The sequence below is a fragment of the Chanos chanos genome, chromosome 7, assembly GCF_902362185.1.
Source record: "Chanos chanos chromosome 7, fChaCha1.1, whole genome shotgun sequence".
Taxonomy (NCBI): Eukaryota; Metazoa; Chordata; class Actinopteri; order Gonorynchiformes; family Chanidae; genus Chanos; species Chanos chanos.
In genome coordinates this window covers 30,224,830-30,250,255 of record NC_044501.1, presented here as the reverse complement: position 1 = coordinate 30,250,255, position 25,426 = coordinate 30,224,830, and the positions used below count along the sequence as shown (strand labels likewise).

General features: G+C 43.7%; 2 protein-coding genes across 2 annotated transcripts; one reads left to right on the top strand and one right to left on the bottom strand.

Annotated features, from left to right (window-relative positions):
* The first annotated feature begins 3,227 nt into the window (after positions 1-3,227).
* Positions 3,228-10,981, top strand: LOC115816197 (phosphatidate phosphatase LPIN2-like). Its single transcript, XM_030779165.1, has 19 exons — positions 3,228-3,419; positions 4,306-4,401; positions 4,742-4,956; positions 5,088-5,195; positions 5,334-5,457; positions 5,564-6,050; positions 6,454-6,553; positions 6,772-6,953; positions 7,172-7,265; positions 7,382-7,451; positions 7,711-7,794; positions 7,915-7,988; positions 8,261-8,399; positions 8,556-8,704; positions 8,973-9,059; positions 9,254-9,406; positions 9,818-9,932; positions 10,132-10,235; positions 10,831-10,981. The coding sequence occupies exons 1-19, from the start codon at positions 3,228-3,230 to the stop codon at positions 10,979-10,981; spliced, it is 2,724 nt and encodes a 907-aa protein (XP_030635025.1).
* Positions 10,982-12,699: 1,718 nt separating this feature from the next.
* Positions 12,700-23,536, bottom strand: emilin2b (elastin microfibril interfacer 2b). Its single transcript, XM_030779164.1, has 8 exons — positions 23,391-23,536; positions 22,850-22,975; positions 20,512-20,702; positions 18,614-20,062; positions 14,096-14,272; positions 13,637-13,684; positions 13,226-13,357; positions 12,700-13,016 (listed from the first exon to the last, which is right to left on the bottom strand). The coding sequence occupies exons 1-8, from the start codon at positions 23,534-23,536 to the stop codon at positions 12,700-12,702; spliced, it is 2,586 nt and encodes an 861-aa protein (XP_030635024.1).
* Positions 23,537-25,426: the final 1,890 nt, after the last annotated feature.

Sequence of the window (25,426 nt, the reverse complement as noted above, 5' to 3'; positions counted from 1 at the left end):
ATGTCGGTCACTCCCGGACAAACGAGTGAGGTGATTTGCAGGCTAATCTAGTTTAACGGCTTAACGTACCAGACCCGCAAGAACATAAGGGCGAGAAAAGGAGAAAGTCTCCTCCGCTCACCTGACTCGAGGCACCTGTTGACATTGACTGTAGCCTACTACTCACTGCACTGTTTACCCGCTACATGCTGACGCTGTTTTCAATGAAGGATTAATTGAGTTAGGGATACAATGGGTTTCAAGTATATTCATATATATCTTTGCTCTCACCAGTGAATATTGCGCCTGTAGTTACTGTTTACATTTTGGGCTTAACTCAGATATGTTAATTCTGATTTTCTGTATTCTGAATGCTGGCTTTCTATTGATACAAACTTGTAAGTGCTTGTAAGCACTCACGTACAAACTTTCACACACACGTAAAAGCACACGCACGCATCTAGACAATTATAAGATAGTGAGAGGATGTGGTTAGTTGTTCTGATGAAAACCTGTTTGTGGAAACAGTCAACCTAAGCATGGCAGTGGTTTCTTTTTCAGATCAAAGACACAATGGGAACCAGACTGACAAACTGCTGAGCACTGACTAGAGTGAGTGTAAGCATACGGTAATTTTTTTTTAAGTATCTTTATAACTTAATTCATGCTCTCTGTGACAAATAGCACCTAAAAAAACAAACAAGAAAACAAGACATCATGTATTGATTCAGTCGGAGAGGCATAGTTAGTCAAACACTGTTTTGTTTAGGTATTGGACATGGGGTATGTTTTTTTTTTTCAGTTGTTGTGTCTGAACACAGGATTAGTGAGCATGTTAATGTGTGTCTGTGTGTGTGGTGTGTTTGTGTGTGTAACAGAATACATGTGCATTTCAGTGTGTGTCAGAGACTTGGTTGGCTAAGTGTTTAAAGGAATAGGGTGTGGTAAGTGTTAAGGCCACATGATTCAGAATAGTCTGGCTGCAGTGAATGGTAGCTGTGGTAACCTCTATATTTGGGAGGAAACGTATACACACACACACACAGAGTCAGACAATTCAGACAATGACCAACACCCATTATTTTAGTAAAGTACATAAACCTTTTACAGTTCTTTGGGCCTGATTCAATTGAGCTGTTCCTCTAACACTCACAGTTTACTCATACCATACGCCCCTCTGTCTCACAGACACACACACCTGAAACACGTCTCAGCGAATCTGACATTCAGATGATGAGCATAAAATTTCAGGCCCAGACCTAGATGGAGTTAAACACAAATGAATCAGCCGGGACGGAGAAAAAGTAAAGCTGACAACAGAGGGAGGGAAAGATGGAGAAGGGTGAAGAGAGGGACGGGAGTCGATCGTCAAACAGATGATTGAAGAAGAGGAGAAAAGATGAATAGGATGAATGAGTGAAAAGTGGAAGTGATGGCAGGTGTGTATCAGGCCTGTTGTGTTGCATTAGAGGCTCAGCACTGGGACAGTGATGTTACGCTGCTCTGTGTGCAGTTTGTTATGTAAAGGGTTTAAGGCTCTGTCGGGAGACTTCCGCTGAGGAGGTCAAAGGTCAAGGTAACATCAGGCCATAAGAAGGACAAGAAGGACTGCATGGAGAATGGAAAGATAACAGAGGTTTTAACAGAACCTGTTGGGTTAATGGCAGATTTGCTCAGTGAAGCTGTGTATCTTTAAGAATATTTGGATTCACCTGTGTTGTGTGTCTCCTTGGTTTGTAACCCTAACTGCTTTTGGAAGGCAGAAGAATCCCCTGGTTAGTGTATTCACCTGAAGTCAGCAGCACCTTAAGTCGGTCACTACTCAATTTGGGTCTTTACTGGAAGGGCTTTTTTTTTTCTTTTTTCTTTTTTTTCTCTGAGAAACTTAAAGTCCACTTAGATGATTAAGCCTGTTTACTACTATAGTTTATGCCATGAATGGCTGTGTTTTTTTTTCTGGGTTATTCACTTCATTTGAACTTCATTTGAACAGTGAAAGCCAAGAGCTGTCAGATAGAAGTGTTGTGTCGTGTTAAGTTTCGGTGCCTGTAAGTTTTTACATAAACTGAAGTAATACAGACATGGTGAGTTTAGAGTAGTGAATGTGTGTTTAAGAACAAGACCAGCTTGAACTCAAATTCGTCTGCAGGGGTTCACGTTGTAGGTCCTCTCCTCTCCTCTCCTCTCCTCTCCTCTCCTCTCCTCTCCTCTCCTCTCCTCTCCTCTCCTCTCCTCTCCTCTCCTCTCCTCTCCTCTCCTCTCCTCTCCTAAATTCAGGCAGAAAAAAGCTCTAATTAAGTAGCCCTAATTTCACAGTTATTGCCACTTACTCATACACACACACACACATACACAGAGACAGACTTGGCCTATGACTGTGTATAGTAGCTTTGTGCTTGGTGGTTCCATGGTTTTGGGCAGACACAGGGAGAGATTTCGTTAACAAATCAGCTAAGAGGGGATTTGCATAAACTAGTTTTGGAGTAAATGTTTCTTTCAATACAAGCTTGAGTACAGCCTGTCTGACTGCTGCTGAAAGCCGCTCACTCGTTACCATTATCCACACCCAGCTCTTAGACCTTATGCTGGTCTTCTCAGCTACTGCTAGGGGTAAGGAAATCTAGACTGCAGTCCTAATATGTAGTGCTAATATATATCACGTTTGTCTATGGGTGAGGTAGTTGGACAACGTGTGTTTAAGGGTCTGTGTTAAGTTTTCATGTGTATATATATATGAATCTGTTTGTGTTTGTCTGTGTGTGTGTGTGTGAAGTAGGTGGACACCATGTGATTAAGAGCCTGTGTTAACTGTTGCTACATACATTTTACGATTGTGTGTGTATAGCCGTGCGTGTTGTGTGTGTGGTGTGGGTGGACAGTATGTGGTTAAGAGCCTGTGTTAAGTGTTACATATATGTTTATGAGTGAGTGTGTATAACTCTGTGTGTGTGTGTGTTGTAGGTGGATAGAATGTGGTTAAGATGTGTTAAATGTTTCTGTGTATATGTTTGTGAGCCTGTGTGTGTGAGTATGGCCGTGGGTGTAAAGTAGGTGAGCAACATGTGATTAAGAGCCTGTACTAACTGTTGCTGTGTATATTTTCTGACTCTGTGTGTGTGTGCGCGTGTGTGTGTGTGTGTGTGTGTACATGCGTGTGCATGCGTGTGTGTGTGTGTGTGTGTGTGTGTGTACATGCGTGTGTGTGTGTGTGTGTATGTGTGTGTGTGTGTGTGTGGTAGGTGGACACTATGAACTACGTGGGGCAGTTAGCTGGTCAGGTCCTGGTCACAGTCAGGGAGCTGTACAAAGGACTGAATCAGGCCACTCTGTCCGGCTGCATCGACGTGATCGTCGTCCAGCAGCCTGACGGAACCTTCCAGTGCTCCCCTTTCCACGTCCGCTTCGGGAAACTGGGTGTCTTGCGCTCCCGAGAGAAAGTGGTGAGTGCAGAGAGAGAGAGAGAGAGAGAGAGAGAGAGAGAGAGAGAGAGAGAGAGAGAGAGAGAGAGAGATGGTTCAGTGTACAGTGCCATCACCTTTGTTACTAGTAAAGCCAAATGACCCAGGAACACTGTCATTGATTTATGACACGGCCAAGTCTCCATGGTAACACAGTGTTATATTCAGAGACTAATGATGTAGCAAGATCTCCTTGGCAACACAGAGGTTTTTTTTGGCTAGCATAGCCTTACGTTTGCAGGCTAGCTGTGTCAAGCCTGTAACTTCAGTGCCAGTAAACTGTCGTTTTTCTTGATTTGTTTCACTGAATCAGAGAAGTGACCACTGAACTCATGATCTGCAGTCAGACCTGTTAGTTTGAACGTTAGCAGGTTAATTATATATAATGGGACGTTTGTGTAACAGCAGTGTGTACGCAAGCTAAATGTGGCTTGTGTATGTAAAGGGGCCATTAATGCTTCTATATGCTACGCTACGTCACCAAGCAACCAAGAAATGTGGCTCTAGCCTAGTTTAAAGCTGACTGGATTTAATAATGCTGAATTAGGGCAGAGAGAGAGAGCGAGAGAGGGAGGGATGTAGGAGAAACGAGGAGAGAAAAACGGACACTATGCATGACCTACTTGGAGCCGCAAGACCATCCAATGAGGGCGTGCCTGGATGAAGAAAAACAGGCAGTGAAAAAAATTCGATTAAATTCTTAACTCTAAACTTTAAATTCCAAATTCTAAATAAATCAGAATATGTCCTTTTGTTTAACCGTATATCCCACCATCCACAGTCTTTCAAAGCCTGCTTTGACCCAGATGACTGACATCTACATTTCCCACAATGCTCATTCCTGACCCTGTGACTTCTGACCCTGCAGATTGACATCGAGGTGAACGGCTCGCCGGTGGACCTGCACATGAAGCTGGGGGACAATGGGGAGGCCTTCTTTGTCCAGGAGACCGAACAAGGAAATGTGAGTACAGACCCAGACATTATAATCCCGGGTTTGACAGACCTGGTCCTGGAGAGGCCACATTCCTGCAGGATTTTTAGTCCAGTTCCATATTCAGTGTTAACCCTAGACTTTGAGTGACTAAGATCAGGTGTGCTTTTATGGGGCTGGAGATGAAGACTCTGTCCTGGGTGAAAGGTGAACTTATGTAACCAGCATTGTAACCAGCTTAATGGGAACAATGAAGAAGCGTGTTTAAAACCCATTATCTATGAAGTAACGGTACCGGTCCGTGTAATCCTGTTGAAGCTCCGTAAGACGTTTCCATCATCCTGATTATTATGACTCACTGATCACCTAGGAAACGATACCTGCCCACCTGGTAACATCACCAATCCCAACGGAGGAGCAGATGTTCTGGGGGCGGGACTCTCGAGTGATTGGCTCATCTTTGGAAGGCGGTGGGTCGGAGGAGGAAAGGAATGGAATGGTGAAAAAGAAGAAAAGAAGGAGGAGAAAACACAAAACCACAGAGCAGAGAAGAGAGGAGTCAACAACGACAGCCTCAGTCAACCAGTAAATTTGCGTTTAAGAAACAAATTCAAACACACATATTGGCTGATGTATCGTCTAACCACTAGGTAACACTTAATGTGTTTGTGCGTGTGTGTTTGTGTGTGTGTGTGTGTGTGTGTGTGTATCTACAGAGCACAGTCATTCTCTCCTGTGAAGGAGTGTCCTGAGCCCAGACAATCAGTTCTAAAGCGTCTGGACAGCTACCCCCTGTCAGATGGAGAGTGGTCTTCTGCCATCATGTATGTATACACACACCACACACACACACACAGACACACACACACACACACACAAACAATACACACTTTGCCATTGTGAGCTGTTCTGAAACCTGTCCACATTCACACACATTTACCAGTTTTTTGCTGTTTTAACAGAAACACCTCTGAGCCCAGCTCCCCCAAAAGTGACTCTGAGCTGAGTGTGAAGTGGCCAGAGAACTCCCTCAGGGACCACTCTCACATGCAGTGGACGTGGGGAGAACTGCCCGAGGCCACCAAGGTGCACACGCCATTTCACTCAGGCTCACAGTTTAAAAACGTGCTTCAAGATGGATAAAAAATGTATCTCATATCTTACTTTGTTGTCTGGTTGTAACTCTCCTCAGGTCAGTCGCAGAGAGTGGACAGAGGCCCTGAAGACGGTTAACATAACTCCGTCGGAGAACACCCATTTCCGTGTCATATCTGACGCCGATGTCACGTCACCGGGGACCACGTCGCCTCAGAGCTCCGTCCAACCCCTCTGTGCCATCGTCAAACCCCGGCCTCGTACGCCCAGACCGGAACGTTCCGCCGTCGGTCTGGAAACACACGCGCACAAACCAGAGTCTCCCGTTTCCAAATCAGAGCCTTACCTTGCCCAATCAGAACCTTACCTCGCCCAATCAGAGCCTCATCTCCAAAAAGCTGAACTTTCCTCCGTGAGGCGGAAGAGCTCACTGACGGACGGCGGCTGCTGTCAGGATTCTGGAACGCGCCCTGGGTCTGTGATGTTTGTACCGCAGGCTGCCGTTCGCGTTCTGGGTGAAGTTAACAACTTCTGTCCTGAACCTAGATCTCCCTCCAAAACAGACTCCCCCGGCAAGAAAAAAGGTACTCACACACACACATATACACAAACACACAGACACAGGCGTGCTCACACACACACACACACACACACACACACACACTGACGCACATAGGCAGACTGACAGCAGACAGACAGTCACACAGACAGACAGACACACACGCACATGCACACACATGCATGCACACATGCACACCAGTAAGACCATGTTGGCTCTGCTTTTAGGGTGTCGATGTGATGTAGGTTTGACCAGAATACAAGTACTTACATACTGAAATGTGAAGTTAAATGAGAGTTAGATTGTGTGCTTGGATTCCAGTGGCTAATCTTACTCACTATACTCTAAACCATCTCTCTCTCTTTCTCTCTCTCTTTCTCTCTCTCTCTCTCTCTTTCTCTCTCTCTCTCTCTGTGTCTGTGATGAAGTTGTGAGGAAGAGGAGTCAGCACCAGGGTCCAGAGGACATTTATCTGGATGACCTTTCAGCTCTGGATCCACAGGAGGCTGCCCGCTACTTCCCCAAAAGGTTTACACATTTCGTCAAACACCCCATAAACGTATCATATATTCACCCTACAAACAAACACAGGCTTTTACAGTTTTATACACAATAAACACAGCGTGTTTAGTCTGTGTTTAATAAACAAGTTGTGTTTAGTATACACAGATGAGACATGAGTTGAACATGAAATTTGAAATTTGCTTTTGTGTGTGTATGTGTGTGTGTGTGTGTAGTGAGTGTAGTGAGCCTGTAGCAGGACACTGGGAGGAGGAGCGTGTGCGATCTGGCTCCCAGTCTCCCCAGTCAGTGTGCAGCACTGCGGCCGACAGTGGGACAGAGTGTCTGTCTGACTCTGCCTCTGATCTGCCAATCGTTTCAATATCTCTGTGTGGAGGCCTTGGAGATAACGCCCAAGTCAACAAAGGTACTGCACACACACACACACACGCATATACACATATACACACACATTCACATACACACATTCACTCATTCACACAAACACGCACACACACATGCGTGTGCACACACACACATACACATATATTCACACATATTCATACACACACTCTCTGTCACACACATGAACACTAACCACAAAGTGGAACCGGTTCAAGCTGTAATTCCTTTGTTTTGTTGTAGAGAAGTTTCTGGAACACATTGTCACCTACCAGGAGTTTGCAGAAAACCCGGCCATTATCGATAACCCAAACCTGGTGGTTCGGATTAGCAACAGGTGTGTTACATCACAAACTATTTCTCTATCTAAGATCTAAGAGGATTAGTGTTTAAGAGGATCTGTCCTGTTTCTTTCTTCTTTTGTAATACTCTTTGTTCCCTGTCTTTCATCAGGTATTATAACTGGACCTTAGCAGCACCCCTGATTCTCAGCATGCAAGCATTTCAGAAGAACTTGCCCAAGGTTAGCCTCATTTTAGATTAGTACAAATACAAATACAAAATACAAAGAGTCTTTTTGGTTTATAGTGAGCATGAAGCGTAGATGCCGTTTAAAGTCAGGAGTTTTGTACTTGCAGCTGTTTCTCAGGCGCTGTACAGATCAAAAGAAAAACAGACGTGAAGACGCCTAGGGACAGATTTTTGGACTGAATGAATATTGAATTAAATACGGCCTGAATGTGTGTGTGTGTGTGTGTGTGTGTGTGTGTGTGTGTGTTTAGGCCACAGAGGAGGCCTGGGTGAAGGAGAAAATGCCAAAAAAGTCCAATCGTTGGTGGTTCTGGAGGAAGAGCAGTGTGAAACAAGTATGTGGACTCTAAAAAAATTATATCCAAATCATTTACCGAGTGTAAAACAAAGTGTAGACACGTAACTGCCAATTCAAAAGGCAATCATTCCAAAAACTGCCTTTTGTTTCTATTCAGGTAGAGACCAAGCCAGAGTCAGGCGATTCTCCCAGCAAAGGCCCCGCCCTCCGTCGGGATAGCCCTACCCCACTGTGAGTTAATTATCATAAACGTGAGACTGACAAATTACTATACTAATTCTTACGCCTTACGAGAACATTTTGCACCTCGCCGGAAAAGAGAGAGATCTGAAAAACAAGGACTGGTCTGAGAAAACAATCATGGACTTGTAGATCTTCTAGATCTGTTGCGCTCTAGAGGAACATAAATTAATTTCAGTGCTGGGGACGCATATGTGAATGCAGTTAGTCTAGTGTTCATGTGACTGCTGATTGAAAGTATCTGTAATTATACTGTTTGACAGGCAGGTGGCAGCAGACTCATCCAGTGATGAAGACTCTAAAGAGTTGAGTACAGTTGTCCCTACAGAACGCGTCCAGGCTGAAGGAAACACTCACACACATTCTTACAAGAAGTCACTTCGACTGTCATCTGATCAGATAGTAAGAGTGTAAACACACACATACACACACACACACACACACACACACACAAACACACACACATCCACACACACAAATGCTCTTTCACTAACTGTGTTGAGATGTGTTTTGTGCTGTGGAGCTCAGAGAGAACCACTTCTGTCCTGTGTTTGATAGGCTGGTTTGAAACTGAGGGAGGGGCCTAATGATGTGGTTTTCAGCATAACCACACAGTACCAGGGCACGTGTCGCTGTGAGGGCACCATCTACCTGTGGCACTGGAATGACAAAATCATCATCTCAGATATTGATGGCACCATCACCAAGTATGTCCGCTAACGAGTGCTATCGCCATAACGACAGTTTACCAACTTACGCAATCAAACTTAACACCCACCATAGCAACATGTACTCAGGACCAGTACTACTGCTGTCTTTACACTAGTATCTACCGTTAAATGTTGACCCAGGAACAATGTTGCCATGACAACTATTGTTAAGCATCAGTATCAGTATCAGTTCCAGCAGAGCTTTCATCTCTTGGACTACCAAAGGATTGCTTTGACTCCTGATGCGTTTCTTTCTCTCTCTCAGGTCAGACGTTTTTGGGCAGATTCTCCCTCAGCTTGGCAAAGACTGGACTCATCGGGGCATAGCTAAACTCTACCATACCATACATGAGTAAGATCACCCCCACACACACACACACATAAAAAAACACATTAAATAAGCTCTTCAGCTGCACAAACTTACAGAGACAAACACAACAGCTATTGACACAGAAGTTGTGCATGAAAGAAGAGTTATGTTTGAAAGAGGGGTCGGATCAGTTACTGTGTGTGTGTGTGTGTGTGTGTGTGTGTGTTTGGTCTCAGGAACGGCTATAAGTTCCTGTATTGTTCTGCCCGTGCGATCGGGATGGCAGGCATGACCAGAGGATATTTACACTGGGTAAACGACAGAGGAACCATATTACCACGTGGCCCACTAATGCTCTCTCCCAGCAGTCTCTTCTCAGCCTTCCACAGGTACACACACACACACATACACACATCTACACACTCACACTCACACACACACGCACACACACACATACACATATATATATATAAGAACACACACTCACATATACACACACACACACACACACACACATACATACACACTCATACACAGTAGGTAATTTGTAGGGGGATAAGGAGGGACGCCATCCCCCTATATACTCTATAGAGTGGTGTCATTGACCATTGGGCCATCTCCCTTGTTAAAAAATAACAAATCACCTACTGCTCATACATACACACACACACACTCATACAAATGTACATACACATACGCACACACACATTTCATCACAACTATAAGGCCTTTGTTAGAGTTTGACCACATAACAGATTGCTTTGTTGTACAGTCAAACTGTTTGTCTCTCTCATCCTCAGAGAAGTGATTGAGAAGAAGCCAGAGAAGTTTAAGATCGAGTGTCTGACAGACATAAAGAATCTCTTCCCCTCCAACACTCAGCCCTTCTACGCTGCCTTTGGCAACAGAAGCAACGTAAGCATCCAACTTTACACATGTAAACATCACCCATTTCTATCATCCTGACTCTTAAACAGAGGGGAACAGAGTTTACACACCCTCGAACGGAGACACTGGTTATGCCCGTTTGCATTCATTTGTTACAAATACACCGGGCAGTAAAAATGTTAAAATGGTCTCTGTGTGTATGTGTCTGTGTGTGTGTGTGTTTCAGGATGTGTTTGCCTATAAACATGCGGGGGTGCCGTTGTGTCGAATCTTTACGGTGAATCCTAAAGGAGAGGTGATTCAGGAACAGAGCCGAGGAAACAAGACATCGTGAGTTCACCATTAGGCCTTTTTAACCGCTGTTCACAAGTTCACCATTAGGCCTTTTTAACCGCTGTTCACAAGTTCACCATTAGGCCTTTTTAACCGCTGTTCACAAGTTCACCATTAGGCCTTTTTAACCGCTGTTCACAAGTTCACCATTAGGCCTTTTTAACCACTATACACAAATTCACCATTAGGCCTTTTTAACCGCTGTTCACAAATTCACCATTAGGCCTTTTTAACCACTATACACAAATTCACCACTAGACCTTTTTAACCACTATACACAAGTTCACCATCAGGCCTTTTTAACCACTATACACAAGTTCACCATCAGGCCTACGTAACCACTATACACAAATTCACCACTAGGCCTTTTTAACCACTACACACAAGTTTGTCAGTCACTCTGTGAGTCTGTGCTCAAAGAGACACAGGACCAAAACTTACTATCAGCTAATAGAGCTTAAGGTGTCATTTCCAAGTTTACCTCACCATATGTGTCTGACTCTCTCCTTCCCTCTCCCCCAACCCCCTGCCCCCTCTCTCGGTGCCTGTGTGTGTGTGTGTGTGTGTGTGTGTGTGTGCGTGTGTGCTATAGGTACAGCAGACTCAGTGAATTAGTGGATCATGTCTTTCCTCTGTTAAACAAAGAGCAGAACTCTGCCTTCATTCACCCGGAATTCAGCTCTTTCTGTTTCTGGAGGGAGCCAATCGCCCCGGTCTCTGTGGACGACCTGCTGTTGCTCTGACTTTTCAGTCCGGTCCTGAGAAGCTGCTGTGATTGGTCAGGCTGGACCTGATCTGCCCCGTGTTCATCTGCCAGACTCTGGCAGAACAAAGGCACTTGAAAGTTTACTTTCGACAAGAGCAGATATGGTTTGTTTGGTGGAGACAGTTTACTACGAGGTTTACGCGTCTCGGATTTATCGTTTCCTACTTAAAGCTACTGTCGAAAGGCTTGTAGCTGTTGTTTTAAAGCCTTACTTCTGCGTGTGTGTGTGTGTTTGTGTGTGTTTAGGTCCATCAGCAGTTTATTTTAACAGTTTTACTGTGAAGAAAGTTAGTTGTTTTGTTTAGTTTGCCTTGAAAGCCTTACTATATAGGTATGTGTATGTAATGTGTATGTGTATGTGTGTGTGTGTATGTGTGTGTTTGAAATATATATAAAAAAGCACACTGATGTCTGTAGCTGCTACATTAGCACTGATTAACTCATCACTCTGTCAGACTGTTACCAACTGATACTGCAAACTTTAAAAATAGAAATAGTATTACATTTCAAAGATGTGTCTTCATAACCAGGAAGTTTTAACATATGACTTCGAATGTAAATGAATGTGAATGTAAACTCTGAGCGCTTACGTAATGCACTTTTTTCTGGCAGCGTAGACGCTTTTTTCTCTCTGCGAAAACTGCTCCAGATATTTTAGGGACGAGAGGCTGGTCTTACAGGGTTGGTTGCAGTATTTCAGATTCTGTCAACGACTGCTCCTTGTCTTTCTGTTTTCAGTTTTCCCATCTTTTGTTTTAGTTTCCCAGGGCTGTCAATCATTAATGCCTTTAGTGTTCTACAGACCAGAGAATGTTGTTTTTTTTTTTTTAAGTTTTTTTGTTATCTGTACCTTAATGCTGACATTGGAATACAAAATCATTTACGTATATATAGACATCTCGGAAGGATAGTAAATTGAAAAAGAATGTTTGTTAAAAAAATAAAAAATCCATAGAAAGATTAAAAAAAAAAAAAATTGAACATTTTGCTTTCTGATGTAATAGAATTGTGTCAACAAGTTGTCTCAGAAGCCTGGAGCGCGTGGTCTGGTATTCATTTTAAAACAATCTTTATGAAATGTTATTTAAAACAGAAAAAGAAGCTCATAAAAGCTTTTAGGAACACTCTGTGCACACTCTTGTATTATGATGACAATAATAAAATTAGTGGCATTTCCAGAATTTATTGCTGTGGTCCACAGGGTACAGCAGTTCTTCTGATACAAAGCTGTCTACAATCCGTTGTCATTGTACAACTTCAAATATAACACACGAGCACATAAACCTTTTACAATATAACGCACAAAGTTTATAAAATGTAAACAAATGTTTTTCTCTGTCTCTCTCACAAACACACGCAGATATATATTTAAAACAAAAACACACAATCATTGTCTCTGTCATTATGCATAACGTAAATGAAGATCAAATATATTGAAACGTCCAGCATGGATCGGGCTGAAAAGCTTAGTTAATGATGTGCACCACACACAGAGTTTATCTTAAGAGTCAGTGCTAGAGAAATATAACGGAAACGTTTTTGGATATTTAAGGGTTGGTTTTATAGTGAAGGTTCAACTTAGGAAGAGCAAGAAGTGGTGGTGTTTGGATTTGAGTGTTTGTGTATTGGATTTTATGTTTATTGATAGGTTACAGTGGTGTTGGATAGGAGTGGTAACGGGGGAATGGTAGTTTATTAGCTCTTTGATGGTGATTGGTAGAGAAGCACTCCGCTGAATGAGGAGAGAATCTCACTGGATGTTGATATCGCCAGTTTCCCCGATGTCATCACTAGCCCCACATTCTGACCCCGCCTCAGATCCAGGATGAGGCTTAGGGAGGCCATGCCACCACACACGCATCTGTCGGTAGCCACGCCTCCTGAGCCAGCTGTGTCGAGCTTCTGAATACTGCGATTGGCTACTGAGAGTACCGCCTCCACTCTCTCCTCCTTCTGAGCTGTTACCACAGCACTGATGAGGTACCGTCCATCAACTGGTACTGAAAACACACCTACAGCACACACACGCACAAACACCCACCCACAGAGTTAAACACACACACACGCACAGATAAAAACTCACTCAACATGTAAGAGTAATGTGTGTGTGTGTGTGTGTGTGTGTGTGTGTGTGTGTGCATGTGCTTGTGTGTGTGTGTGTGTGTATGTGTATGTGTGTGCATGTGCTTGTGTGTGTGTGTATGTGTGTGTGTGTGTATACCTGTGTGCGGGTCGTAGTGTCCTCCATCATTCAGCAGCACCTTGTTGAAACGGATGATGCCAATTTCTCCAGGGAATGGGAGGAGTGTCAGACCGGCCGAGAACGAAACAGAAGCCAGCACACCCTTATCATCTGTGAAACACAGCACACACACACGCACACACACACTCATTAACACACCTTTACCTCCTCCATTACACAAACTCCGAGACAACATCTAATGAACGTTTATTACCTGCAGTGAGCAGAGGCATCTGTGGAGTCATTGGCAGATTATGTGCAGCTAGAGAAGGAAACAGACAAAAGTATAACGTTAAAATAATGTTCTCAGCTAACATGAACCTAGTTAAGTTCTTTAATAAAACCAGACACTGAATGTAAATGAAAACGGGTCATAGAAGAGGGTTGTACCTGACAGAAGATCAGGAGAGAGAGAAGCAGGGGAGACAGCAGGATATCCTACAGGGCAAAACATAGTACAGTTTTCATAACAGTAAACTGTTTTACAATCTTGCAGATGCTACATAGTTGCAGAGTATGCCTTTACATGTAGTCTGTAAATTATTACATCATAATGCACACAGAACTCCCATACAACACACATTATTACAACATAATGGGCTCTTTACTACAGTATAGTAGACACATAATTACAGCATCATTAACACTGCAAGCAGCACATAACACACACTGCATACAACACTATAAACACAATATAAAAGCATACATTTAAAAACTGTACCAGGATGACAGTAGAATCTAAAAAAAAACTCTTTTTCTTTGTTCTCTGTCATGCCACGCTAGCTTTGTAGCTTCTCCTCCCTCTGACGGAGTCATATATCCCCCTTCATGCTCCCTCTGCCTCCCTACCTGGAGCTCCTGCATAGCCTTTAACGGGGCTCATGCTTCCGTTGGTCCCGTGGGGGGGGCGGGATAAAAGTTTGGTGCCAGGAGGCCCCGCTTCCCCAGACTCCATCACAGGCACTGCCGGACGAGCTGTGTCCATTTCCATGGGAACGCTGGAGTCCTCCAGACCAACCTGGACACCTGGAGACACGGAGGAAAAGAGCAAAATGAGGAGAGAAAAGGACAGTTTTCTGTAATTAAGAAAAAAAGAAAAAAAAAAGCTTTTGCAGGTGTGACACCCTCAGCTGTCGTGGGGGTTCCATCTGTGTTCTTCTGACGGATAAGACATCTAACTACAAATCCCAGCATGCATAGTGTCCTCTGGCTATGGTTAGCGGTTCTCACACCTCAAAAAATTACAACTGAATTAAATTGAAAAAAAAAAAATCACAATTACAAATGAAAGACTAAGCAAGGGGCAAAGACACCTCAAACAACCAACAAAGTATCTGTCAAAGATGTTGAGAGTGGGGGGAAATATTTAAGTGTGAATTTATGAGGAAAGCGGGAAAAATTTGCATGATGGCTGCTTTTCCCCATAGTAAAAATTTCTCTGTTTGTTTAACGATCTCTAGGCCCAGGTGTTGGGAATTCTTGTTTTGTTTTGTAATTGGGCCATTTCCCAGTCATTAGTGAATGGTAAGTGTTTTTACACACAAATGTATGCGCTAATTATGTGTAATTAGCTGCCTGTGTGTGTGTGTGTGTGTGTGTGTGTGTGACAAACATGCACACACACACACACACACAGAAGACAGAGAGAGAGAGAGAGAGAGAGCGAGAGCTTCACTTAAACAGAAGCATTTATAGCAGACAGGGACATGACAACCTTTTCAAGTCTTTTATAACTGTCATTATAAGATTGTAGTGTAGTTGATGGGAGTGATTGACAGTAGTGTGAATATGACTGTAATCAGTGACAGTCAGTGGTGTATAATTACAGATAGTCTAACTGAGAGCAATATATGTCTAACACTGGTCAGGTCTCACACTGCAGCTGTGCACTGTGGGAGTCAGAGACTCATAAAAAAGGGCAAAAAACAGACATGCAGCCTCTCCCAGCAGTGACTCAGCATATATCACACACACACACATACATATACACACACGCACACTCACAAACAAACAAACACACACACACACACGTGTGCGCACATAAACAGACACGCACACATACACACACACACATGCGTGCACACACACACATGCACACACACAAACACACACACACACATTATCAGGGACATCACTATCACTCCATTAGCCAGAGTTTACAGAGTCCTGTTAAAAAGCCCATTACTTTTAACAGAAGGAAGCTCCCCACAGATTGCTCTGCTGACTCAAGACATGTGGCAGTGGAAACCATGAGAACCCCTCATACTAAACAGCCACGGTCAGTTCTGTGATCTGGAATTCTCCTTCTACCAAGCACACACACACACACACACACACACACACACAACCAACAAACACACATTGTCCCTCTCTTCTGGCCTCTATCTCCAAACTAAGTCAGAGAGGAAGAGGTGGATTGTTCTGGAGGTGTGGTTTCTCTAAGCCTTGTCCATGATTGGCTGAGTAAGTATGGAAGATTACTCTGACTTTCAGAGAAGCGCTGGTTTGATAACTACACAGAAGGCTCTGTATCCAAAGTGGATGAACCAACTCTGGAAAATAAGCCAAGCGGATGACAATCTTCACCCGCCCCCCACTCTCTCTCTCGCCCCCCCCCTCGCTTTCTCTCTCTCTATTGCTTTCTATCTCTCTCTCTCTCTCTTTTCCCTTCTATTTCTTTTTCTTTCCTTCTCTTTCTCGTTCTCTCCCTCTGCCAAGTGTAGGGGAAACTATCCCCTGGGGCAGGAGACAAACACAAAGTGAAGGCCAGTTAACAATCTGAATGTTTCAGAGTAGCAGAGTTTTACACCCACACTGCACTGTCTTTCTCTGTATCCATGATCTCATCTGCCAGAGACAAGCATCTGGCACAGGGAAGGGTAATACTTATTCACTCTCTAATTCGTAGTCATTTTTTTACACACACACACACACACACACACACACACACACACACACACACACACACACACACACACACACACACACAGCAAATGACCAGCACTCTCTCACATTGTTTATTTTAAAACATGAAGTGTAAAGCCTAACAAAAACTGGGAAAAAAACAGAAGGACTGAAGGAGAGAAAAGGGGGAAGGAAAGAAAGAAAAATTGGGTGGGGGTAAAGACAAAAAGAAAGAAAGAAAAAGAAAGAAAGAAAGAAAGAAAGAAAAGGAAAAAAAGAAAGAAAGAAAGAAAGAAAGAAAAAAAGAAAGAAAGAAAGAAAGAAAGAAAGAAAGAAAGAAAGAAAGAAAGAAAGAAAGAAAGAAACAGAAGGAGACTGCAGTTACTATAACTCCGTGACAGTTGTCATCTTTTCCGAGTAAATAGGTTCGGATTGGCTCGTATCAGTGCAATGCAGATAAGTCAGCGGCTACTCGCCTAAAATGGCTCCTGCCAATCAAACCTCTCCAGAGGCCCCTGATAAATGTGTATAAATATTCAGCTATGTGAGGGGTCACAAACCTGGAGCAGTAACCTTTTTTACGGGTCAGAGGCTAAAGGTCAACAGAGAGCAGTGACAGAAGACCCGGATGGTACAGAGTCTAAAGAAAAGAGTCTCTAACAGAACACATGGTTTTTGATTTGATTAATGTTTGTGCATCTGTGTTTTGTGGCTCCTCAACTCGCTGGTTGTAAAAGCACTGCTTGTCCTCATACACAGACCCAAAAACTGGGATGAGGAGACACATTACACACACACACACACTAACACAATCTACAACTACTGATGGGATGCAGTGGGAGGTGTGCCTCTGTTTTCATCAAAGAACAGACTGTTTAAGAGAGAGGGTGTGTGTTAGTGTGAGTCAGAACACTCCATCTACTGCAAGGGTTCATACAGATCAAACCCTACCCCTATGACTGTGTGTGTGCGTGTGTGTGTGTGTGTGCGCGCGCGTGTGTGTTTGTGTATGCGTGTGTGTTTACAGTTAGTGCCAGGACATGTGTGTGTGTGTGTTTGTGTAGTAATTATACCATCATTTCTTTTTGACTGTAAGTGGGATTTTGTTTTCCTGAACATGTACAGGGTCTCATAACAAACAAATAAATTCACAAATACATAAACAGAATCACATCTGATGACTTACAGATGTGGGCAAGCGGACACACACACACACACACACACACACACACACACACACACACACACACACACACACACATAACTAAGCCACAGTGTGCATGCACACTCAGTAATCCCTTGTTAGGGGTTCATTACTCAACCCTTGAGCTAGCTTGGTTAAAACAGGCATATGTGTCCAATCACAGACAGAGGAAAGAGTACTTCCTTTCACACACCCTGCTGAGTGCACACACACACACACACACACACACACACACACACACACACACACACACGCACGCACACACACAAGGTTATTCTACCTTACACAGTTACCTGTGGGTATGGGTGAATTATTTAAACATTGTCTCTAATCTTCAGCCCCCCAGATGGGAGACAGCTGCTGCTGAAGAGGTAACATAATGAAACCTGACAGACCTCCTGCTGAGACTGCTGTCAGACCAACAGCTGGTACTGCTACTGATTTTGTTCATATAGAGAAAAGGGGGGCTGAGCTACCTCTGGAAGAGTTGTTCTTGAAAAAATGCCACCAGAGCTAGTGAAACTATTTCTGACATAGCTCTTACTAGTAGAGTTGCTGTTTAACAGACAGAGCTGTCACAAGCAGAGCTGTCACCAAGAGAGCTCTGGCAAGCAGAGCCGCTGTTGACAGCTGTTTCTGGTGGAGTTGTTACTGGTGCATCTGTTACTGACAGAGGTGCTATCAGTAGAGCGGTTAATGACAAACATGCTACTAGGAGAGATGTTACAGACAGAGCTGGAATCAGTAGAGCTGTTACTGACAGACATGCTACTAGTACTAGTAAAGATGTTACTAACAGAGCGGGAATCAGTAGAGCTGTTACTGACAGACATGCTACCAGCAGAGATGTTACTTAGAGAGCTGGAATCAGTAGAGCTGTTACTGACAGGCATGCTCATGTAGAGATGTTACTGAGAGCTGGTATCAATAAAGCTGTTACTGACAGACATGCTACCAGTAGAGATGTAACTGACAGAGTGGGAATCAGTAGAGCTGTTGCTGACAGGCATGCTGAATGTGCAAATACTGACATAACTAATGGTAGAGCTGTTACTAGCACAGCTGCTATTGGTGGATATGTCATTGACAAAGCTGCTGTGGATACAGTGGTTGTTACTCCTCAAAGAGTGGTTGCAGAGATCACAAACAAACAAACTCAGTGGATTTTTTAGTGGTAAGGGATGTTATTAATAGACACGATACCTTTAATGCTACCCTTTATTTGTGAGATCACGTCATCCACAGTCTTTCCCCCTTACCTGTATGTTTAGGTTTGCTCATTGTCCCGTCCTGACTTGACTGCAAATTGTGTGTGTTTGTCTTTAACTTGCTGATGTCTTGCGTGTGCGCGCGGACTGTGCTGTTGAGCTGTCGCACACACGTCCACAGGCCGTTCACGTGTTTGTTCAACCCGTCTTTAATCCTTCCCAGGCTATCCGACATTGGCTGCAAACGTCCGCACACTCCCTCGACGCTGGCCACCCGTCCATCGAACCCAGACATTAACCCCTCCAGTTTGGCAATCAGCTCCTTGCTCCGCCCACAGTCTGTCTCCAGTTGCTCTATCCTGTGCTTTAATCCCGCCCCTTGGCCGGGACTCTGCGATGGGCTGCAGCAGGAGTGAAGCTGCTGAAGATGTGCCGTGTTCCGACCGAGAGAAACGTTAAGCTCTGTGATAGAATCCTCCAGCTGTGCAACCCTCTCAATGGCAGAGCCCACCTTTCCTTTCAGGGTGCGCGAAAGTGTCTCCAGAGCTTCATCGTGGCCAGTCGTGGTCCTCTTATCTCCCTGATTAACCCTTGGCTCTGGCTCCAGTTTCTTCCCCTGCTGTTCCCTCTGGGCCAATGTCATATTATGATGCCAGACAGTCTCAGCAAGGCTTCGCTGGGCATCTTTCAGACGCTCTACATCTGAACGCAGGTCAGTGACCTCTGTGCCTGCCCCCGACCCAGTACCTGATGCTGGCAGGAGGAGGCGTAGCTCCTGGAGTTCCTTGCGGAGGTCGGCTTCCTTTGAGTCGAGGAGTTCAGCCAGACTGAGATAGGAGGTCTCCTGTTCCTCGCACTGCTCCTTCACGGACATCACTTTGTACTCACAAGTGTTCTTTAGGTCAGCCATTTTAATGTCCATCCCCTCCATCAACTCCTCACGTAAGGCCGACAGCTTCTTGTCTACGTAGGCCCGGAGTGAATCCTCACTGTTTGTGCTGGGGCCAGTGGACGGAGCTGGGGGAGCTTGGGAAGCCTCCATTAGCAGACGCAGCTGTCCGTCTTGTTCCTGGATCTTGTTCTCCAGGTCCTGGATGGAACGTGTGCTCGTGGCGACTGTGTCTGAGAGCTGCGAGAGCTGGTTCTGAAGGTCATCGGCTGTGGACCCTGGGAAGCCAGACGGCAGAAGAATGGTGTCGGTACCGCCTGTCAGAACACCCTGTGGTTGCCGCAGGTTTCCCAGCATGCTCAGTAACATCTTGCTGGTGTCCTCTTGCAGGTCCAAGCGGAGGTTGGCGTTAGCTGTCGTCATAGCCGCCTGTAGGTCAAGTACCGTCTGGGATAGGCGGTGGACCTCCTCCTCCAGCTGTTGAACCCTGGTGCCCTCACCGTGACCTCTGACCTGATTCCCAGGCACTCCACCTTGACCCCAAGGAACACTATTTTGCCCACTCTGGCCTGTCCGGTCCCATGGGTGGCTGCCGGAGAATACTTCTGGCCCTAGGAGACAAACCAAAAAGTCATGGAAATCTCTAGAACTCACAATGTCACCACCAATCTCCCTCCAGAAGATTTTGTTTTATTCCATGTTAAATTTGTGGTTAAAACACAAACACACACACACACACACGGCAACAACAACAAAAACATGTCATATAATATAATATTAAGCTAAACTAAGAAAAAACAGTTGGGGGGGGGGTGGTTGACATCCAAACTTCCTAGAGGACCAGAGTGTGGTTAGATTTTTGTTACGTCCCATTCTTTACTGTTTTCAAAGCATTGATAGTATAAGTGGTTATTTATTGTCAAATTACCCTAAGAAAACGTAAGACACACACCCTTCAACAATACCCTTTAATTACCACTAGCAGCAGAAAGAGTCTCTGTCCCTTTCCATCATGTAAATTCTCAACCACAGTTATAACAGGTTACAGCTGTGACCTTACCCAAAATGCTTTGCTCATGACCAGGTGCAGGAGGGGGATTTGGGCGTGGTCCCTGGAGTATGCGGGGGTGTTGTGAGATGTCCTTCAGCTCCGTGCAGTCATGCCCCTGGAAGCCTGGGCAGCACCTCCACTCCAGCTCCGTCACCTGCTTGTACCCCACCTTATACATGGGCCGCAGGTGAGTGCGGTATCTGCGCAAAAGGATTTGAGAAGAGATGTAAAACTCAGTATCATCACCCTGTACATATGCACAGTATAGAGCAGTCAAGTATTCGACATGACCTTTAAAGAGCATGAGCTTATATACACAATAAATTTATTATATAAACACTGTCAGTGTTAGTTCAGCACTCTCAGTGTTTACTCAGCAATGGTGAATTTGGATTTTAACAGACCTTACAATCTAGTTGTTAAATGAATATGTTCCAAATATAACATAGAACTCCATGAAAAATATAATACTAACACAGAAACTATTTAAAACTGTACCAAATACACTTCATATTACAGCTATATATATATGTATTTTTAGTTCAATGTAAGAACAGAATGTACAACACTCCTGTATTCTACTGTTAAAATTCAAATGGTGAGCACACATCTATTCTGTAAGGTCAAGACAATAAATGTTAAGATGTTGTGTAAAGTATTTAAATGCCTAAAACGCAACGCAGCTTCAAACTTCTCATTGCCAAAAAACTCCAGGTGGAGAATGTATGCAGTACAAGAGTCACGTGGCGAGCCCAGCTGAGCGACTGATTTTACTGCTGTTCTTTAGCTGTTCGTCCCTGGCTTTATGCTCCGTTTGCTGATGCATTTACTCTCCCATCTTCAGAGCATTAAGAAATGTAAACACTCAACTAGAAACAAGCATGGCATTATTATGCATACAGCATAACTCATAATGGTTTAATCCAACTGTGACACACATCTGGTCTGCAGCTTTAAGTGCGTAACTGTTTTTTTTCCCCCTATGTGTGTGTGTGTGTGTGCGCGTGCATTTTAATACAGAGAATCATAACAGAGTCATAAAGGGTACCACTATCCCTCCAGTGATTCTATCTGTTCTCAGGAGTCTGATTGAATGCGTGTAAAGAATGAAAGAAACGACCATCTGAGCAGCAGTTTTGTGGATTCTATCACTCAGAGGAGTCACAGAGGAGTCACAGAGGAAAGACTCATGACAGATTAGCATGCAGCACATGCTCGCATGACATCACACACACACACACACACACACACACACACACACACACACACACACACAAACCTGGTCCAGATGGCAGACCCTCATTAAGTACCCCTATAAATGCTTTAAGATTTTTTAGATGTATTACGTGCGTGTACACACACATACACACACACAGACACACACACACACACACACACATAGAGGCAGTGCAATTTGAGCTGACCAGAAAGGAGCAGCTTTGCATTAGAGGTTTCAGATAGCAACAGTACAACTCAGAAAAGCTAACTCATTAGTAAATGCCTTAGATGCAGTCCCAGTAAAACTAAAAGAGGAAAGTTCTTGAGGAGTTGGAATGTGTTAGCAACATGTCGTCTTACACACACACACACACACACGCACACAGACACACACACATATACACCTCTGTTTCAGTGATAGAATAGCCCTTGGCACTGTTGTGCTCATAAATAAGTCAGATTCCCATCAGACATTCAGAGCCCACCAATTAAAGGGCCATTCACAATGATTTATCAGACGAAATCTTGCTGTTTTCCCCCCTTGCAGCTATTCCATTCTAATCTAACATAATCTCAGGCCATTTCCCCCAAGAGACACAGGATAATCTGAGGATCTGGGGTGTTCAGAGAATCAAGATTTTGATAGGTCTGCTTTTTAAAGGGCTTTGCACCCCTCCCCCACCCTCCCTGCTAATGAGCAATGTTACTGTTTTGTTGACAATCAAAAGCAGGCAATGGTACACAAGAGAAAGTTAGGATTGTTCCAGAAGCTTGCGCAACTTCTATCCCCTATAATGCATGAGCCGTAAACCTAATATACACTAACTTTATATGTATTTGGATTTGGATATGCATATGCATTCGTTTTTGCTTAAAATGATAAGTCGCATATTTCAGTCGAGAAAACGCAAATGAAAAACAGAAAAAAAGCCCAAACCCCTACCATGGTTTTCAAAACAACTCTTCATAAATCAGTACAGTATGTAAGCTCTAAGAACATCACAGTCAATTCAGGCCAAAGAGAGTAATTTATTTGATCATGAGCCTCCGTTATGAGGCAACGAAGAGCGAGTGCTCTCCTGACCAATAAAATCGCGCACACCTCCGCCCGTTCCCCGGAGACACTTACATCACGCGTTGCGCGCAGTTGGGTTGATGCATCGGACACGGCGCGGGCTCCGGCTCCAACACGCTTTCCGTTGATCCAAGTACGGCACAGGTCACGTTCTTGTAAACGACGAACGCGCACCAATTTCTGCGAAAAAAGTGTATTTCACTGTGAATTGAACAACTGTGCAAGGCAAATATGACAGTTCCATAGCAAATTAAAAACCAAACTGGTGCGTTTTGAGGTTATTCAAGAAAAGTTTATCCTCTGGATGTTGCTGTGAAATGTTCCATGTCTAGGTTAAATATGGCTTAAATATAATATGGTTTTCTCATACACGTATAGGAACATTATGCACTGATTTAATGTAATCTGTAATAAAGCTGGGCATCTAAAATCTCGTATTTCAAATAAATAATTGAAAAGGTAAGACAAACGTTAGGTGCAAGCAATTTTAGAAACTTAGCTGTAAAGCGTATTTTTTTTCATACAATTACAACAGCACAAAATAGGTACAAGACTACTTCAGAATGTTCTGGATAATACAGAAAAACCCACTCACTTGTTCCTTTGGCGTGGAACTGACCCGGAGTATGCGTTGCCCTGAAATAAACTGTATCTAGACGGGGTCCCATATGTAAGTGAAAAGGTAAGCAGAAGACAAAGCACAGTGCAGAGGGACGCGGAGTCAGACAATACGCACTTCATTTTAAAGCGACTTACTTTTGTTTAAGTTACAGGGGAAAAAAACACATCAGCTGAAAACATCCACTTTCACCTTGAAGCAAAATTAAACCACTTGAAGTGTTTCTCCGCGTTTAGCGCACAGGCGGGAAGGTTGCTCCGGAGTGTCTAGGCTGTGTCAAATGTAACGTTTAGGGCTCGACCCCCCAGTTCGTGCTCCACGCCCCCGCCCTGGGAGAGACGCACTAAGTTTACGGGCTCTTTCATCCCGCGTTCCGCTTCCGAGCATCTCTCATCTGCTTTTGTTTCCCGGCTCCTTCATTTTCACTGCTTGGGGTAAGTATTAAAACCAACTATGACGTGCAATAAGACCAAAAACTTTTCCACTGCCTCATAAGCGGTCGTTCTGAGGTTCACCGAAAACTCCTTTATTAATCAGTGAGTATACACAAGGAAAGCAAAACAACAGAGAAGACTTTTCTGGAGACGGGTTACAATCATTCACGATCAGCCACCGCATATATAATTCCAGGCAGGACCTAGTTTATTATGATTAGCCGAAGCCGCTGTAATAACCACAAATTAATCTTTGAAAGACCACTGCAATTTGTGATAGCAGACTAATGAGACCGCCTTTTATTAGGCTACATGTAGGCTAATAAACATACAATTGAAATCACTTACCAAGGCTAAACGACTTAACTATGAACTTTTGACACGGCACTCATAGAGTAGTCCTCTACCAGAAGGAGGAATGAGTTATGAAGTTTCAGCAGATGTGATTTGTGGGGTCTAATGTCGGAGACCATATACGTCCCTGCCGACCAGTTGCCCCTTGGCGAAACTGAGCCAAAATGGCAGGTATGGGCGAGACCTCGGTACGTTTCAAGTAAGTTCGCGCCAGGTGAAGCGCGAGTGAACTTTCGCTTTTCAGAAATGAGGCCCCATAAATTAAAGAGGGCGACATGTTTTAACTCCACATACAAACAATTCACTGAGGGTACGATGATGAGAATGTTAACTACGATGTTTACTTGTCGTTAGAAGTCAAATGTTTTTCTTATCCATTCAAGTGGTTTCAACATGTCATTCTGAATGCGAATGGGCCGTCACAAAATTGTGCTCTTAACTCAGAACTTATCGGTTCTGACCGCCACCATATCCTCTTTAGACACAAACCCACGATGGTTCTTTACGGAATGATATGAATTTGATGGCTTGATCCACATACACACACTTGTTTCTTTCCCTGAAAAGTGCGGATAATACAGAAGTGTCACGGACACTGGGAGTGATGTAACCTCTAACTGGGTGGCAACGGATGCCCTACCACCCAAATGACATCACAAAGACAGCAGCTCTCATGCTTAGAGTGGACATTTGATTTAACACTTGTACATTTAACAACCAGTTGCCATTTGAATTTTTCCAAGAACACCATTTTGTCAAGCAAAGCACTGAGTTGCTTAAAGTAGGACAAAGACAGCAGAAGGAGTTGTGGTTCTCAATCATCAAGGGAAAGAGAAAAAGACAGCCACATGAATTTAAAGACATCCCTTTTATTTTAGTTTAATTTTTTTTTTCACAGAAACTTACAAAATACTTACTGCAGAAAGTTTATTACTCGAGCTGCCTGTTCTGTTCTGTTCAGATTAAACAGAAATTTTAAGAAAGTTTTAAGAAATATTTACATTCCGAAACTAAAAGTTTAAGATGAAAACGGATCACAAAGGCCGTGAAAAGAATACATTCATGGGTCCATTAAACATTATTATGTCTATAATAGTTATGACAATAAGAAAAAAAAAAAGAGATATTCTCTGGTAAGAACATCCTCATAAAAGAACATCAGAAAAAAAACTATATATTTTACATTGCATTTAATACTGTAGAGATCCTTGTCATGCCCAGCAT